Raw genomic sequence first — 19,730 nt, forward strand, 5'->3', positions numbered from 1 at the left:
ATCTTCTGTTATTTGTGCAACACCAGTGTTTTTCCTTCTATGAAAGCATAATAGTGTTGTTCACTCAGGTGTTTCATTAACATCAGCGTTCTGAACGTCGCTCACGCATGCTGAGCTGGTCGAAGAACATGCAAAGCACACGTGTTTTAATAGATGTGAAATCTGCACAGATATGAAGACCTGTGCGTTTGCTGCGTGAAAACATATGTGTAAGCTGAAAATCAATGTTTCTGCTGAAAGAGTCAAAACAATCACCGAAAAACCCATTAGATAAACTACCAGAGAGCAAAAGATTCGCTGTTCATGATCACATCAATGTGAAACAGTCTGAGTGATTCTTCACACTGAACATCTCCAGCAGATCTTTCCTCTCCACACACTTCCACACACACACACACACACTCACACACACACACACACACTTAACGTTTGTTTCTATGGTGCTCAAAACAAAAGAGCAGCTCAGATTCGATGCAGTCCTTCTCCTGCTTCATTTCAAATGGGAATCTTTTCATGTGTCTCTTGTGGATTGAGCTCTGTGACCTGAGAACCCTGGGAAACACACTCACATACATCTGAATCTGAGCCGATCGTCAAACAGACACAGGAAATCATGTCACCATGTAATACTCGACTGTGATTGGTCGGTGTCATTCTAGGCTCTAAACTGTGTCCAACATTCCACACTTCCTTTTTATGTTAAATAAGCGCCTCATCTGGGTATTTAAAGTGCACTTTGCCTTTTTGAAATTTTCATTGTGAACCCAATAATCACAATATTTATACTACAAAATGCAATAATTGGGACGCACCTGCTGTCTTTTTTCACAGAATAAAAATCATTTACATTCATCAGTATTTCATATGACTGCCATGGCCGAAGTCTTGCTCTTAAGAAGGACTTCATGAACAACAAAGCACTGCTAATCTGTGTGCATTCTCAGTAAACAACACGGGCGGACAATATAGACAATTAAAGTGGACCTATAATGCTCCTTTCACAAGATGTAATATAAGTCTCTGGTGTCTCCAGAATGTGTCTGTGAAGTTTCAGCTCAAAATACCCCACAGATCATTTATTATAGCTTGTCAAATTTACCCCTATTTGGGTGTGAGCAAAAACACGCCGTTTTTGTGTGTGTCCCTTTAAATGCAAATGAGCTGCTGCTCCCGCCCCCTTTCCAGAAGAGGGCGGAGCTTTAACAGCTCACGCTTCGGTCGCTCAACAACAACAAAGCTGGAGAATCTCATGCAGCCAAAATGAGGATTGTCAGTAACGGTGTTCAGCCTTACATTGTTCAAACCGGAGTCGACACTGATGGAGAGACTCAGGAAGAAGTTACATAACTAGGCTTCATAATTGTCCTGTCTGGGTTTATTTTAACCACTAATACAGTTGTGCTCATAAGTTTACATCCCGTTGAAGTATCTGCAAAATGTTAATGATTAAAAAACATAAAATTGTCCAATTCCATAAAAATCCTCCATGTTCTGCACATTTTTTGGTTTTCCAGCATCTTCTGCACATCTGAGCTGAAACACTGAAGCTCGAGATGGAAACACACCACATGAAGAGTCTTTGAACAGGACAGATGGTGTATATTGTTCTAGTTTTGTTTAAAGATCATATTTTAGTATTGACATTCAATAAGCTACAGCAGACATTTACATGTTTCCCAGAAGACAAAATATGAACTGGTGTATGTAAACGCATGAGCACAAGCGTATATGAATCACATGTGAGCGGACCAACCCTCACCATCCACACGCCGGCAGATAAAGCCAGAGCGGGACGTACGGGTCGATTTATACCTGACCTTTTGCTCTACAGATAAGAGGAAGTAAATACCATTAAAGGTCACATCCTGACCTGAGTGGGACGACGCCACAGAAAGTCTCACATTAAAGCACCGGACGCCTGCGTCTCGTGTGTTCGGTTTTACGGTCCAGCAGCCGCTCGCTCTGGTATAAAGTCATGCAAACTGATGCTGTGCAGGAGATGCAGACGGATCTCCCATCATGCCGTGTTTGTTGTTCCTCAGGGATCTTATTCATCATGTTAGCTGCGTTTCCCTCGAGGTGCCACCTTCAATATGTTCCCATGTGACGTCTCCGTGCGGCCCGCCGTCACACCCCACTGATCCAGATTAGTCCTGATAATGGCAGAGGAGACGCGTCCCGCTACAGACACCAGAGCGGCCATCTGGACCACAGCGTGAGCCAGACATCTCTCTCTACACACACACACACACACACACAGAGAGAGAGAGAGAACCACACATACATACACTGACACACACACAGCCACACAGAAATTACTGGTATTACAATCTTTGTGGGGACATTTGTTCCCCATAATGTAGGGAATATCAGGTACACACACACAGAGAGAACCACACACACACACACACATATACTCACAAACACACTTCACTCGAGAGACACTTCAGGACATCCACATACTGAACAAAGAAGCTTCAGCTGTCAAGTGATGATGAGCACAACTAATACACTGATCTGCAGAAGCTGATGAACATCAAGAACGTTTTAATCTCCAGAGAAACTCGAGAGCCCATTCCAGCCAGAAATGGTTCTAAGATCCCACAAAGAACCAGTGATGATTTCTTTCTGTCTCCAGAATCACAAACTGGAATGAGACACCAGCCCAGTGATCCCATCAAGACAAACATTCATTCTCGCCCGAACACACACCAGACGATCATCATGAGGACAGCAGGGTTTCTTACCTGAGCCGCGCTTGGACACCACTTTCAGACTTCTGATGACCGTTGCATACAGCAGAATCTGCAGAGGAACCCGTGATCTCATGTTTCACTGTGTGAATCTCCTGCAGAGACACAAGAACACAAACAACATGAGCATCACACTCAACAGCATCTAAACTAACACGCTTCATCACTCTGAACGGGTTTATACATGAGTTTACATCTCTGAACACAGCCAGTGTCTTCAATCTTCAGATCTTCAATCTCACACACACACACGATCTCTGTGTCCACAACACATTTGTCCAAGTATTCCCTCAGAAACCCAGCGCCTGCCAAAAGCAAAGCCACATATCTCTGATTCCCTGTTCAATATCTGCAGCCAAAACACATCATATGCTGCAAACATCTGCAAACATGCCCTGAAATGACATTCAGAATCAACGGCAGCGGGACACGCGAGCGTCCACTGAGCCCTCATGAAGAAAAACCAAATGACAATGAGACAATAACACTTATGAAAGAAGAGACAGCTGCCATTCTACAAGAGACAGACAGACATATTTGTGTATAACACTCATACACTCGTACACGCACGCACACACACACACACACACACACACACACACACATATATATATTTAATATAGCTGCAAGCAGCAATTATCAGGGCTCAAGCGCTTTAAGGCCTTTAAGCTCTTGCGTAAAAAGATTTTATGTTTTATTTAGCAAGCATGTAACCACTTAAATTATAAAAGGAAAAGACAATTTATAGCCATTACAGGCAATTAATCATAGGAAATATATGTTTTTTAAAGCTTTTTAACAGTTATAGAGCCACCTATGCTCTGATCTCCATAAAAGTTTGCATGCTTCTTCAGAGTCATCTGCTGCATGTGCTCACTTAATTTCATTAAGTTTTGAGTTTTCATTTATGATTTATAGGCTTTTCAGTTTATTTTGCCACTGCCATTTTCTAAATGACCCTGTTATAGCTATCCAAAGGGTAAAGTTAAACTTTTTTTGATAATTGTTGATCTGGAGAGTCCAGAGAACTGCACTGGTTTGGTTCTGATCGGGCGAAAAACCTAGGACTAGTTCACAAAAAAATAGCTTTTTTATATAATTGTGAATATTTAATGAACGATTTGATTGACAGCAGTAGTTCTTGAGGCAAAGTTGTTCAGTATGAGGAAATCTATCAAATGATATGAATATTCCGTGTATGTGTGAAAAAACCACATGATTACAGAAGTGTAAAACTTGTTAGCACCAACTAGTGTCCAATTTCTTCCAAAATGCTTACAGACCTCTAGGACCATGAGCCGAACATTCCCACCAAGTTTCGTTCCGATCGGCCTCCTTGTCTAAGAGGTGCTCAAAATGTATTGGCCGATGGCGACCATGTTTTTTGAGATACGCCAATGTCCTCATAGATTATTATGCCTCCTTGGACCAAGACACTGCATGCCAATTTTCAAGTCAATTGGACTAACAGTTGCGTAGTTATAGCTGTTTTCATGTTGTTGTTTTTTTCATGTTATAGCGCCACCAAGTGTCCAATCTCCACGATTTTTTTTACTGTGACCAAAGATTGAGCTCATACATATGAGTATGTAGTTTGGTGAAAATATCTCATTATGTTCAAGAGTTATAGCCATTTTAGTAAAAGTGGCTCCACTCACTTGGAACATTTTGCCACTCCTTAGCAACCGTGAATTGAAATTTAAACTTTTGATAGTCAATCTCCAGAGAACATTTCTGCACTGGTTTGGTTTCGATCAGGCGAAAAACCTAGAACTAGTTTGCAAAAGTAGGTTTTGGACAAAATTCAAAACGGTGGAAAATTTTTCCATGCGGAAATAAATATATTTTATAGATTTATATAGATTTTGTTCGTATTGAGCCAAGGATTCCAACGGTATAAGGAACTTGAGTCTATGACAAACGGTCTAAGAGTTATGAGCAGTTTCCAGGTTTTGATTGCTGTAGCGCCACCTATTGGACGATCGGGGTCATACCTTGTCAGTCTCTCCCCAAATTGAGACCTATCATCTGTCCAAGTTTCAAGTTTCTAGGCCTTATGGTTTGCTCTGCACAATTATTTTTACAGCAGAAGAAAAATAATAAAAATCCTTTCAATTACAATAGGCTTCCAGCCAGGCACGTGCACACATAGACATAAAAGGGGACTTGAGCACCTGGCCTTTTTCTTCCTCGAGAGAAAGTGCCCTTTTTTCTGGAGTGCTTTTTTTTTTTTTTTTTTTTTTTTTTTTTTTAATAAATGAAAATATATTCCTGTTTGCGAACAGCTTCTCTGTCAAACAAATTAATAAAAATAAATATTTAGTGAATAATAAAAAAAAATACTATATATCAGGTCGGCTTTGTCGAGTTCAGATGCCCTCACTCCGCGACACGCCATTCATTCCTGCATGCGCGCGCGCTCCTGCCCCACCTCGTGTTTGCTGCTGGCTGACAACTTTTCCCGGGAAAAGACAACAGCAGTGTCTGCCGATGAAAAACGAAAAAGAAAAAAGCCCTAGATGAATCCCGTGCATCTCTTTCAGGCAGCCTGTGCATGTTCACAAACATATGAAATTTTTGGTTATTTAAGGGTTATCGTTTAACGCCGCGTTAATAATTTGACCACCAGCAATGCATCTGCCTGATTTGATCCTAATGCGATTTATGTCATATTATAATTTCAGGGTTTTTTTTTATGTGCTCTGCATTGCGTTTTGAACCATGGTTAAGATAACTGTAGGGCTGTCGATACCGGAAGAGGAGCATTCCATGGACGCGAATCCATGAACCGCATTATTAGACAGTTTTCTAAGGATACGCGATTTATTAAAACCATTTAAAAATCATAATACAGCACTGCATAATGCTATAATTTTTAAAAAATACGCTTACACAGGAGAATACATCAAAAGTTTAAACCCTTTTTAAACTTTTAGTTTGCATGTTTTAATGCTCACACATTCTTGTTGAGGAAATTACAGTGGCTGTAGCATTACTAACATAAAGAAGTGGCTGAATATTATTATTATTTAACTAATATTATATTTTTTAATTATGCTGGTTGGCCAAAAACAAGGATTTGATCTTGCTGTGTAACAACAACAATCACCAGGCTTTTGGCGCCCTCTGCAGGCATTTGTTATAATACATATGATGTACTTATAACATTTCAGGGGGAAAAAACTCTTGATGTGTTTAAATATGCAGATTAGCTTGTTTTGGTTAATTTAAAAAAGAAGTATTCCAATAACACCAAATTAATTAAATTATTAATGAAACTATGTCCCTCTCCTTATGCAGTCATTTATTCTAAATATATAGCTACTTGAAAATAGTAATGTCGAAAACATGCACATTGTGGCATAGTTTCCTTTCCTGTTGCCTGTTCTTGTGATAAACCTATGAATACTAAAGAAGACCATGGTCTCTGTGTGAACTGATTATTTTGTAGAAATCTGTGGAGTATAAAACAATTGCGTGAGTGTGAGGGAATTAAAATAATTTGGTAAGGAAGTCAGAGTTGTGTTAATATATTTAACGTTTTGTTTATTATTTTTTTTAATAGATAATTATGAGAAGTGCCCTTTTTTTCCACTTGAGCCCCTGCCCCCCAAAATGTCTGTGCACGTCCCTGGTTTCAGCACTACGTACTTGAACCCCTAACAACACTTCACACGTTGCATTTGTTTGTGCTCATCAAGCACTGAACATGTACAGTATGTGTTGTTCATCGAACCTCTTTTGCTTTCATTTATTGCAAAAACACAACAGGAAAAAAGAAGCAAAAGTAAAAAGTGTGCCAAACATAATAGTTGTAACTTCACATGGTTACAGTGTGTGCAGCTCCAGATGATCGGAGGATCACATCTAATGCATCAGAGACACGGAGCACATTAACACGGATTAAAGGCTTTAGAGACTCCACAGAAACCACAATCCAACAATACGACATTCTGAGAGCTGAACACATGCAGCATTTGAATATGCACAACATCGTTCTGTTGTTTCCAAGGAAACCACTCGCGCTTGTAATTGTTGCGACGGGCCTCAGATTGATGCGTTCGCGAGCGCCCGCTCTCACCTGCGCTTCAGGATTCTGCTTTCTAACCAAGAACATGTCCTGAAACTGAGAGTCGTCCAGACAAACCACACTGTTAGCAGAAGAGGTTTCTGGCTCAGGAAAGACAGAAGAATATCAGATTGTTTCTGCTCTGAATCGGCCTCTTCAGCTTGTCTTTACTTCTTTCTATTCTTTTAGTTCTTATTATATTCAGCAAAATTCTGTTGTGCAGTTAGAGACGGTGCCAAACAGAAGAGAGAGAGAGTCTAGAGGGTTCCACCGTTCCCGTCTCTCTCTCTCTCTCTCTCTCTCTCTCTCCTGTTTGTGGAACTGGGTGAAAAATTGATGTGCCAGCTGCCTTTGCCAGTCATTAACATTTCTATTTGAGAGAAACTGTAGCGAGAGCCTCCATTTCTACCTTCAGCTCACCCACGCAAAACCTCAGCTGCTGCGCCCTGAATTATTCTGTTTCGCATTATCCACTAGCGCATCTCAGCCTCGCTGCAGAGGTGAGAGAGAGAGAGAGAGAGAGAGAGAGAGAGAGAGAGACCTGTGAGCGTTTGCTCTGCAGATGCTGATTCTCTGCTTTTATTCAGATGAATCTGAGGATTGTTACAGTCACGCTGTCAGATGAGCGTTTGACTGAAGGTCAAAATGCCCATAAACTCCTCACAAACACACAAATCTGACAATAAATACTATGAATAATAGATACACACCATTTTTTTCTAGTACAAATTAATTCACCACTGACAAGATGGGCTTTTAATAAAAGTTTGCCATCTATGCAGTAGAAAGGCTTTTTTTTTTTAATTCAGTGCAACACGACTAGAGAAAGCAGAAAAAGGGCTGAGGCATTCTCTCCTGCCAGAAAGGTAGGAAAACTTTAGCACCCATAATGCATTGGGTTCGATCTGGCCATCCTACGATCTGTAGTTTTCACAAAAGCTACTTTTGTGCAGTTACTCTTTAAATCAAGATACATTTATTGGAGATGCAAAATGACGCAAGATAAGAAGTCAGATGAAGAGAAGAAGAGGCAGATGAACAAAATGAAGAATAAAACAAGAACAAATATCTAAACTTCATTCAAAGGAAAAACTAAATTATTTTTCTGACCCCACTGGCAGATATTTGTTCTTAATTTTGATCAAGTCATTTTGCATCTCAAATAAATGAGTGGTGCTTGATCAATACTCTTTCCACACAGAATGAATCTTTACACTGTATATCACTGAAATTCTTTTAAATATTCCTCAAAATTATTTTACATTTTAAATAAATCTGATGTTTCACACAATAATAAACCACTGTCATCTGATGGAGAGAAAGACAAAGAGTGAAAATAAAAGAGAAGGTTTCTGAATCGTGACTGTGTGTGTGAATCATAAGCCCCCACAATCCATCAGTGCTCTTTCCAAGAATCGCAGCAGTCACATGACTTACCTCACGCACAATCATCAATAACACGCAGTCGATTGAAGCATCTCCCACACGTCAGACCCTGTGGACGTTTCTCCAAGAATATGCTGGGAAACTCCACTGCAGATGCACTTTATAGCAGCTGAAGCTCATTCACATCACTGCCTCTGCACAAAACCCAAACAATCAGCCAAACAATGGCAGTGGGACTCAAACTGTCTGTCAGAGTCCACGGCGTCAGAGCTCAGAGGGAAACGGACTTTATTGAGGTTGAGTGATGCGAGCCGCTGGACTCGTGTTCATTCTCCTGCTGCGCTCAGAGCCGGTGGTCAGTGCTAATGAGCGGAGGTCTGACGACTGACCTGTGCTCTAACCCTCCCAGATACTGACCGTTCAATGGCCCTCGGCCCTCCTGAGAATTAAACAGCCATAGAGGATGGAGCAAAGATCGGCTCTCGGCTCTCACAGCTGAAAAACACGGACACACGGCAGAAGAACACGGACAAATGGTAGAAGAACACGAACACATGGCTGAAGAACACGGACACATGGTAGAAGAACACACGGCTGAAGGACAGACACACGGCAGAAGAACACGGACACACGGCTGAAGAACACAGACACATGGCAGAAGAACACAGACACACGGCTGAAGAACACGGACACATGGCAGAAGAACACAGACACACAGCTGAAGAACTCTGACACATGGCTGAAGAACACGGACACATGGTAGAAGAACACACGGCTGAAGGACAGACACACAGCAGAAGAACACGGACACACGGCTGAAGAACACAGACACATGGCAGAAGAACACAGACACACGGGTGAAGAACACGGACACATGGCAGAAGAACATGGACACACAGCTGAAAAACACAGACACATGGCAGAAGAACATGGACAAATGGTAGAAGAACACAAACACACGGCTGAAGAACACGGACACATTGTAGAAGAACACGGACACATGGCTGAAGAACATGGACACATGGTAGAAGAACACACGGCAGAAGAACACGGACACACGGCAGAAGAACACGGACACACGGCTGAAGAACACAGACACATGGCAGAAGAACACAGACACACGGCTGAAGAACACGGACACATGGCAGAAGAACACGGACACACGGCTGAAGAACTCTGACACATGGCTGAAGAACACGGACACACGGCTGAAGAACACGGACACACGGCTGAAGAACACAGACACACGGAAGAAGAACACGGACACACGGAAGAAGAACACGGACACACATCTGAAGAACACGGACACACGGCAGAAGAACACGGACACACGGCTGAAGAACACAGACACACGGAAGAAGAACATGGACACACAGAAGAAGAACATGGACACACGTCTGAAGAACACGGACACATGGCAGAAGAACACAGACACACGGCTGAAGAACACAGACACATGGCTGAAGAACACGGACACACGGCAGAAGAACACGGACACACGGCTGAAGAACACAGACACACGGCTGAAGAACACAGATACACGGCTGAAGAACACAGACACACGGCTGAAGAACTCTGACACACGGCTGAAGAACACAGACACACGGAAGAAGAACACGGACACACGGCTGAAGAACACGGACACACGGCTGAAGAACACAGACACACGGAAGAAGAACATGGACACACGGAAGAAGAACACGGACACACGTCTGAAGAACACGGACACATTGTAGAAGAACACACGGCTGAAGAACACGGACACACGGCTGAAGAACATGGACACATGGCAGAAGAACACGGACACATGGCAGAAGAACACGGACACACGTCTGAAGAACACGGACACGGCAGAAGAACACGGATACACGGCTGAAGAACACAGACACACGGAAGAAGAACACGGACACACGGAAGAAGAACACGGACACACGTCTGAAGAACACGGACACACGTCTGAAGAACACAGACACATGGCAGAAGAACACAGACACACGGCTGAAGAACACGGACACACGGCTGAAGAACACAGACACATGGCTGAAGAACACGGACACACGGCTGAAGAACACGGACACACGGCTGAAGAACACGGACACACGTCTGAAGAACACAGACACATGGCAGAAGAACACAGACACACGGCTGAAGAACACGGACACACGGCTGAAGAACACAGACACATGGCTGAAGAACACGGACACACGGCTGAAGAACACAGACACACGGCTGAAGAACACAGACACACGGCTGAAGAACTCTGACACACGGCTGAAGAACACAGACACACGTCTGAAGAACACGGACACACGGCAGAAGAACACGGACACACAGAAGAAGAACAGGGACACACGGCTGAAGAACACAGACACACGGCTGAAGAACACAGACACATGGCAGAAGAACACAGACACATGGCAGAAGAACACAGACACACGGCTGAAGAACTCTGACACACGGCTGAAGAACACAGACACACGTCTGAAGAACACGGACACACGGCAGAAGAACACGGACACACGGAAGAAGAACACGGACACACGGCTGAAGAACACAGACACGCGGCTGAAGAACACAGACACATGGCAGAAGAACACGGACACACGGCTGAAGAACACAGACACACGGCTGAAGAACTCTGACACACGGCTGAAGAACACAGACACACGGCTGAAGAACACAGACACATGGCAGAAGAACACGGACACACGGCTGAAGAACACGGACACACGGCAGAAGAACACGGACACACAGAAGAAGAACATGGACACACGGCTGAAGAACACAGACACACGGAAGAAGAACATGGACACACGGCTGAAGAACACGGACACATGGCAGAAGAACACAGACACACAGAAGAAGAACATGGACACACGTCTGAAGAACACGGACACACGTTTGAGAAACACAGACACACGTCTGAAGAACACGGACACACGTTTGAGAAACACAGACACACGGCTGAAGAACACGGACACATGGCAGAAGACACTGCTACAGCTCATTAATCAATCACTGACAAACATTTCAGAACTGAGTAACATGACATTCCTATATGAATGTACTTCAGCTAATGACCTGTTTACCATCATATAATGCAATCTTATTTATGAATTATGAATTGTTACTGTGTTGTTTTGTTCTGTGATGGTCTCATTATCTTATGTCATCTCTCTACATGTATGTTGTGACATTAGTTCTGGTCTTTATGGGAAAAGCATGTGGACTGAAACATTAATCTCTATAAACATAAAAGGACTTTCATATATATATATATATATATATATATATATATATATATATATATAATTAATCCCTCCAACTGACGTCTGTATGATACAGATAAAGCCTGTGAAACAAACCACACTAATCATACAAACATGCATTATATCCATCCATCCATCCATCCATTACTCTATCTATCTATCTATCTAAATTAAAACACAAAAAAAGTCTGTTCATTTTGAAGTGAATAAATATTATTTAGAATATATTCATGTTCATTGCTAGATCAGTTATTTTTTGTTTCTCATTTCAAACTGTTCAAACTGAGTTTGTGCTTCTTTCTTTAAAACCTATGACACTTTCTGTGATATTTTGTGATCGAACCCAATGACATTCATCGGCCAAACCCTTTGGTGGATGCTGTATGTGTCTGTCAGATCATCTGCAGGAACCACACGGCCCAAACACAAGTCAAGTTAGTGAGTAAACCAGAGTCTCCTTCATCTGATATTCTGACTTGAAGACAAACATCACCATGATGGTTCTGTATAGATGCTGTGATTCTGACGTCTCCTTCAAACATTAAACACACTCGGACATCTCCTCAGTTGCCTGAAAGAAGGAGAGCTAATAACGAAGATCTCTAATTCTGCATTCATGCATCAGACTCTGGAGGCGGAGACGCACTCGTGCCCTAAACACCCGCTCGTGACACGCGCCGCATGCAGAAGAGCTGCTGGGAGAGACACTTCTTTACTGTCAGGACGCCCGGCATGTGTTTAATAAAAGATAAGAGAATCCAACCCAAATCTTTCCAAACACGCAGCACTATTGAAATCCAACATCTGAATAATTCAGTCTTCGTGCTGCTTTATGGCCCATTACGCTCTGTGTTTAGCACGACTCGCACGCGTCCTACAGCACCAGGACAGACGCGTCCGGCCCTCCACTCACTTCCGTACCTTATCTGCAAGGCTGCGTCTTCTTTCTGTATGAGTAAACTCAAATGCATGGAAATTACAGATAGTTCTGCGAGCATTTCTTTATCACATCTTTTCTCATGAAAACCAAACACATTATGTCTTGTTTAGACTCTGTGAGGTAAAACTTCCCTTTTGTCTGGACAGAATAAATGTTTAAGTTAAGGACCTGAAAGCGTCGCTGCTACTCCTGCTCAGAATGAAACCGATGTGATACACGTGTCTAGAGAGAAAAACGCTGGGTAAACACGCATGATAGAAGTTAATACAACATCATTACAGCACAGGAGACAAACAACTTCCTTTGAACAATATTTCATAAAAGTCCTGAAAATGGAAGTAGTTTATTATGAGGTTTAACACTTAGTGTGATAAAAATCATTACGCACACCAGCACTACTAGTGATGACTGACTGTAGAGACTGTTTATGTCTTTACTAGAACAGGTTTTCCTGCTTGAATGTTGATTATTCTCCTCATAGTCTCCATTGTTGCAGCTCCTCTCTTCCCAGTCTGTCAGTAACGCTCTGTTTAGTTCCTGTCTCTATGAAGCCCCTCCTTCTGAAAAGCACAATGTGCTCTGATTGGTCGGCTGGAGCAGTGTGTTGTGTTTGGAAAATGTCCCGCCCCTTACCATAACTGCCAGTTTCAACACACTACTAACTAACTCAACCAGGCCCCGCCCCTTTATTCTGCGTATGAATTATTTAAATGAGGAATATTGTGACGTGTTCGTTCCCGGAAGAAACTCAAGACTACAATGGAGGCGTTTCAGGGAGTTCAGAAACAGTGACACTGATATAGAGAAGAACTCCTGCTAGAGGGACTTTGGAGAGCTTTTTCATGCTCAAACAGCAACATTACACACTAAAGAAAGATGAACATGGGAAACAGCAGAACACGTCCTCTTTAAGAAGCTTTAACGTGGGTGTTTGTGAGTGATGACTCCAGCAGTTTTAGTGTCTTATCTCCTTCACCTCTGAATCACCTTGTGAACCGCTCGTCCTGCTGAAGAAAGCTGCTTCATTACAGAGAACCCTTCTGCTCAGGACCGAACGCCCCGCTGACTCATTAGTGCGCTGCGGTGGCCCGGCGCGGAGTGGTGTGCGTCGTATGAACTCGACTCCAGCGGGAAGCAGAACTGTATGATTTATAACGGCGGTTCTCTCTGCAGCGCTACGTTATTCCTCCATCCATCACGTGGAGGTGAAACCAGCGTGAGAGGAAGCGCATCAGTCAAGCGGCCGTGAAACTGACTTCCCCGTCACTGTTTTTACAGAGTAATGTGCGTCGCCGGGACTCCAGTTCCTAACGAATCACCTCAACGAAAGCTCAGCGAGAAATGACACAGCCACAGAATCACAGAGAAGAACTCCATCAAATCAACTTCATTATTAAATGAGAAAATAAAGCTGCTGCCTCAAATGCACAATCAAGAAGAAGAAGAAAATTATGATTTACACTGAGTATCGCACAATGCCTTCGGTCTCTCTCTGGTTGTGGTTCAGTCTGATCTCCAGCCATCAGCTGATACCATCATAAATCCAAGGTCTCTTTCCAAACACTGCAGGAGAGGTTTATCTCACATCTGTAATGTAGGAGCTCACACTGAAAACCTTCATGAATGAGAAACCAGAATGACAGAAAAGAAAACAGACTCCATTTTTCTGAACTTCTGTAGATTCCATCCTCCATCGTATTATTATACGCGAATCGCTCTGGACCTCAAGGAAAAGCTTGGAAATGATAATTCTGTGGCTCTGCAGCTCAAACTAACCGTATCCATCAATGACAAGATCGTATGAAGTCACTGCAAAAATCAAAACACGTCTCAATCAGCTTTACACTTCAAGCACTTTGTGTTTGGCATCAAATGGTGCTGAAACTGAAGACGATTACATTGGCGAAGTATAAACTATTTTCAGTAATCTCTAGCAGTGCATCTTCCTGAAGCCCCAAAACTGCACATTTTGAATGTCTCTTTATCTGACAAACTCATTTGAAGTCCTGGAGTGTCTAATGTGTTTGATCACAGAGACATACAGCATCTGCAGTGTTGGTGTGTCTCCAGAAACACTGATCAGACCATGTCAACACAGCTGATCCCAACAAACAGAGGACAATAAAATAATGTCCAAACTGTTCAGAAGTTATTCACTAACCCTTACCTTTAGGTGCAGAATAGCTTGTCCCCTAGGCAGTACCCTTAAAAGAGTAAAAAAAAAAAAAAAAAAAAAAAAATTTAGAATTGAAACTTATCTGCACTCTTAAATAGACAAGCTTCTATAGAGAATCTTTTAGGGGTTCCTATTAGGGCTGTGTGATTAATCATAATCGTAATAAAATCATGATGTATGGCCGATTGCTAAACCGCAGAAAGCACGATTTTTTTCTGCCAGCCCCCTTCAGTGTGAAATCTGAATGCAGCGCGTCTAAATCTAGAGCGAGAACAGACAGAGCTGGTTTCGTCAAATCACAATTATTTATATAGCGCTTTATACATTATGTGACATATGCTTCAAAGCAGCTTTAGGGGGATAAACTGGAAAATAATGATGCAGTGATGCAAATACAGTGAATTTCTGCTCTGGGGGCAGTTGTAGTCTAATGGTTGGAGAGTTGGACTTATAGGTTCGAGTCTCAGTACCGGCAGGAAATGTCGGTGGGTGAATGAACAGAGCACTCTTCCACCCTCATTACCCACAACTGAGGTGCCCTTGAGCAAAAACGGCTGTGTGTGTGTGAGTGTGTGTGTGTGTGTGTGTGTGTGTGTGTGTGTGTGTGTGTGTGTGCGTGTTCACTACTCACTGCTGTGTGTTTGCAATTGGATGGGTGAAATGCAGAGCACAAATTCCAAGTATGGTACATCATACTTGGCCAAACGCTTCATTTCACTTAAGTTCACTAAAAAAAAAAAATAGTGTCATTGTTCAACTGAGGTCAGTTCAGTGTTGATTCAGTTCAACTCAATAACTGTGTAAAGATAATCAACTATAGAATGAGTTCAATTCATCTATAGACCTTATGTAGCTCCGCCCTTTTTCAGCGCTGCGCTCGTTGTCTTTTGTCTTCTGGTTTGTATTTCCACAGCGAACTTACGTATTTATGAATGAACTGCTCATTTTAAAATCTTCCCGGTTGACTGACATTTGTTAAGACATCTGCTTTAAACATTACAGTGCTCACGATAACTTTCATTAACTCTACAACAAGTAAATCCACTTCACCAGCTAATTATTCTTTGACAGCAATGCCATAGAAATATACAGAGCTACCGCGAAACGGAAGTTCAAAGACAATTTTATGAAGATGGCGGCGCGCTTGTTTCTCTGGCGCATAAGGTCTATAAAGCAGCTCTGGTTGGAAGAAAGCAAAGAAACAGGGAAAGTGAATTCAGGGCAGGATGAGGAAAATCAACATCTGTGTTTTGGGAATATTTTGGATACAGGAGCCAGGTAATTTGCAAGACCTGTCAAACTATCATTGTGGCAAAACAGAGTTGGGGTTATTCACACATTTGGCACATTCTGAATGAGGTGAACAAAAATAGTCATTTGTGAACTGCACAACAAAAAGAGTGCAGAAAATCCTGATCAAAATCGCAATATTTTGATAGTATTTTTTGTCCATATTGCACAGCCCTAGTTCTCATCATGGAATGATTTTACAAATTTACTTTTAATTCATTCATTTTTTTTAATTATTATTAAATTTTATGAATTAAGCAGCTTGTAAAGATACTATATCAGTAGAAAAAAAAAACCCATTTAAACATGAAAGTAGTATGCAATCATTTAACACATTTCTCCTTATATAGAATCTTTTTGGCAAAAATGTTTCTTTAAAATTGAGTCAAGAACCCTCGAGTTCTGTACAGAACCCCACTGAAGCTTTTTTCTAAGAGTGAATCCCTAAAAGTTGTACATTAACCAACTTAGAGTAGTAATATGTACTCTTAAAATACTACTGTGAACCATTTATGGGTGAATAAGGTACGCAGATGTCTCTTTGAAGGAAATAACCAGCTGTTGTGCCCTTAAAGGTACAATTTATGCACATTCCTTCTGAGTGTACAATCACTGTAAAAGTGGCGGAACCCTTTGGAGAACCTCCAGATGATTCCGTTCCGGCAAGAACTCAAAAGTTCTTTTAGTACAAAGTTGAATACTCATCATACCCCAAAACAAATAACTTCATATGAACATTAAAATAACGTGGAGGGAAGAACTGCATGTGGGAGACAGATGAGAAATGGACCTGAGACACGACTGAAGGTCCAGTGATGTTGAGAACGTCTCCCACGACCAGTGCCGTCCTCAGCGAGAGAAACCAAACCTCATAAACCCCACACATGGAGAAACATGCAGAATAGTGCTTGTGATGACTCACTTTCCCAAAGTGCTGATGGGATGTTAGAGTCCACTCATGCGTGGTTACCAACACCAGCTCAAGCGTGACTCAGCGGAGCCGTTGATCTGTGCCGACAGAGACGCTTTGGGTCTCGATGAGAGGGAAGAGAGTGGGCCGACGCCAGTGGGCTCAGCTGCCCGCCGGATCACAGCAAAACTCAGTTTAGTTCAGTCGATCGTGAAAGGAGAACAACGAGAGAGACAAAAGCGAGGCAGAGGATCCCTCAGGTTTAGTGTTTCTGAGGGTGGTTTTAAAAACTGCTTGAATGAATTTAAAATGAACATTTTGGGTTTCTCTACTCTAAACACACAAATGGGAAACTCATCTGTCTTCAGGTCTCCATCACAAAGGATCATCATGAATTAGCGGAAAGCCCACATTTACTGTTAGTACCTGAACATGAGCACAAAGCCTAAAAATAACCGTCACAAAACACACGCGCGCAGCTTCAGAGAGATTACTGCCACCTTCCCTTCCAGATGAATGTCAAATCCATACAGACACGGGCAGGGTTTGGCTTAGCTTTTCTCCAGAGTAAATTTCATCCCTTCCTCAGCAGGAGGAGCTTCTATTCCCCGAAGCTCTCGGAGACGTCAACGCCGCTCACAAGCATTAGAAACTGAAATCACATTCACAAATGCAAACCAACCACTTCAGCGCGAGACACACGAGAACACCAACACTGATTCCCATCGGGAAACTGGAGCTGACAGGAGTTTCTACAGCTGTGTGAATGTCAGTGAGATGGACGGCTTATTTACATGTGATGAAGAACGATGAAGAAACAATACGGAGCAAAACAAGTCCCAAAAGAGCTGAGAAATTACTTAAACCAGCTGCGTCACAGGTTGGATGTTGAGCAGAAACTGAAGCACAATGTAGTTTAGTCACGTTTTGATGTTTGAGAAGGACTTCATGAGCTTAAAGATGCCATCCACATCCAGCAGACCAACAAGATGCAGTTAAAATCCAGATGAAAAATTTGTATCTAATTCACTAGATTATCCAATAATGGATATTAGTACATGCTTAACTTATTGATTATATAACTCTGGTGAAATGGCTCATATGATGATGTAACCTGCCCACCTCTAACATACACAAACACACGTTCTGGACTTCATCATGGAACGGACGCTGTTAATAACATCTCTCATAACATCTTCACACAAAATAAACCCTCAAACTGAATGCTGGCAGTGTTTCAAAGACATTGTCCTGCGGTGTGACTATTTTAAAACTAATTATTTTAGAATTATTATACATGCAGCTTTTATGAGCTTGTATTAATTAAGAGATAAAATGGAAAATGGAAAATACTTCATTTGTCACACTTGCAGGACCATGTAAAATGAACTAGAGCAGGCATTAAGATTATTATAAACAGTTTTAAAAGGAAACGAGACCTAAAACATTCACTTTCACTAAAGTTCTCATCAATTATCATCAATATGTTATGCATCAACTACCCAAACATACAGTAATTGTTGAACTCAATTAAAGGGTTAGTTCATCCAAAAATGAAATTTCTGTCATTAATTACTCCCCCTCATGTTGTTCCACACCCATAAGACCTTCGTTCATCTTCAGAACACAAATTAAGATATTTTTTGACGAAATCCGAGAGGTTGTTTATCCTCCATAAAAAGCAACGAAATTACCAATTTCAAGGTCCAGAAAGGTACTAAAGACATCGTTAAAACAGTCATGTGACTGCAGTGGTTCAACCTTAATGTTATGGAGAATACTCTTTTGTGCGCAGTCGGCGTTCTGTCGTAGAATCTGGTAGCACTGCATTGTAAAAAAAAAAAACGTATGAGAATGACACAGAAGAGAAGATATTGTTGAATAAAGTTGTTATTTCTGTTTTGTTTTTGAGCACAAAAAGTATTCTCGTCTCTTCATAACATTAAGGTTGAACCACTGCAGTCACATGACTGTTTTAACGATGTCTTTAGTTCCTTTCTGGACCTTGAAAGAGTTGATTATATTGCCGTCTATGGACGAGTCATACACCTTAATTTGTGTTCTGAAGAAGAACGAAGGTCTTATGGGTGTGGAACGACATGAGGGTGAGGAATTAATGACAGAACTTTTCATTTTTGGGTGAACTAACACTTTAATTCACTGACATGCAGTTTGCATTAAACTTTCCAAAAGCTATCTGACAAGATGAGATCTTTACAGCATTAATATTTTTATATCAATGAGAGATTAATGAGCTGCACGAGAGCGTGAGTGTTCGTGCCCGAGGGCTGACGAGTCTCATGATCGCAGGAAATCATGTAATTGGCATCTATTTAAAATCTAAGAAACAAGTGCCTCCAGACCTCAAATCCGCTTTGAGGCTGGAGAAAATGTGCTGCAAATTAAACCTTAAACCTGAAAGAGCCACACAAAAAAAAAAAAAAAAGATTCTTCCAGAAGAAACTTGTTTGAATGGGAAGAAGAGAAGCCACATCACTCTTAAAAATAAAGGTTCTTTATTAGCATCGTTGGTGCCATGAAGGACTTTTAACATCCATGAACCTTTCCGTTGGACAAAAGGTTCTTTAAAGAACTGTGAAATAAAAGGTTCTTTGGGGAACCAAAAATGGTTCTTCTAAGGCATCACTTCAAAAACCCTCTTTTGGAACCCTCATTATCAATTATGAAATTTACTGCATTAATAAACCCTTGTTTGATGATGGAATAATGTGCTTTTTGTGTTCCTATTAAACATATGACATCTTTATGTCATGTTTAAATAATCTGATCCATCTGAGATCGCAACACAGTTTCTCAAGAGATCAGCAAACAGACGGTTATAATGAGGACACATGACACAAGAAAATCATTGAACATACGATGGAAATGTAGTTTTGTGAAGCAAGATCCACTGCATCCAAGCCACAAACACTTCAG

General features: G+C 41.7%; 1 protein-coding gene across 5 annotated transcripts in view; it reads right to left on the bottom strand.

The window, feature by feature from the left end:
• The window catches only part of il1rapl1b (interleukin 1 receptor accessory protein-like 1b), a 137,581-nt gene that overhangs the window by 116,583 nt on the left and 1,268 nt on the right, over positions 1–19,730 (bottom strand). For all 5 annotated transcript variants that reach the window (XM_051913330.1, XM_051913327.1, XM_051913326.1 and 2 more), the window contains exon 2: positions 2,748–2,848. In XM_051913330.1, coding sequence (XP_051769290.1) covers positions 2,748–2,829 — 82 coding nt within the window. In that variant the 5' untranslated portion in view covers positions 2,830–2,848. The remainder of the gene's footprint in view (positions 1–2,747; positions 2,849–19,730) is intronic.

Source organism: Ctenopharyngodon idella, chromosome 11, assembly GCF_019924925.1.
Source record: "Ctenopharyngodon idella isolate HZGC_01 chromosome 11, HZGC01, whole genome shotgun sequence".
In the NCBI taxonomy this organism is placed as follows: Eukaryota; Metazoa; Chordata; class Actinopteri; order Cypriniformes; family Xenocyprididae; genus Ctenopharyngodon; species Ctenopharyngodon idella.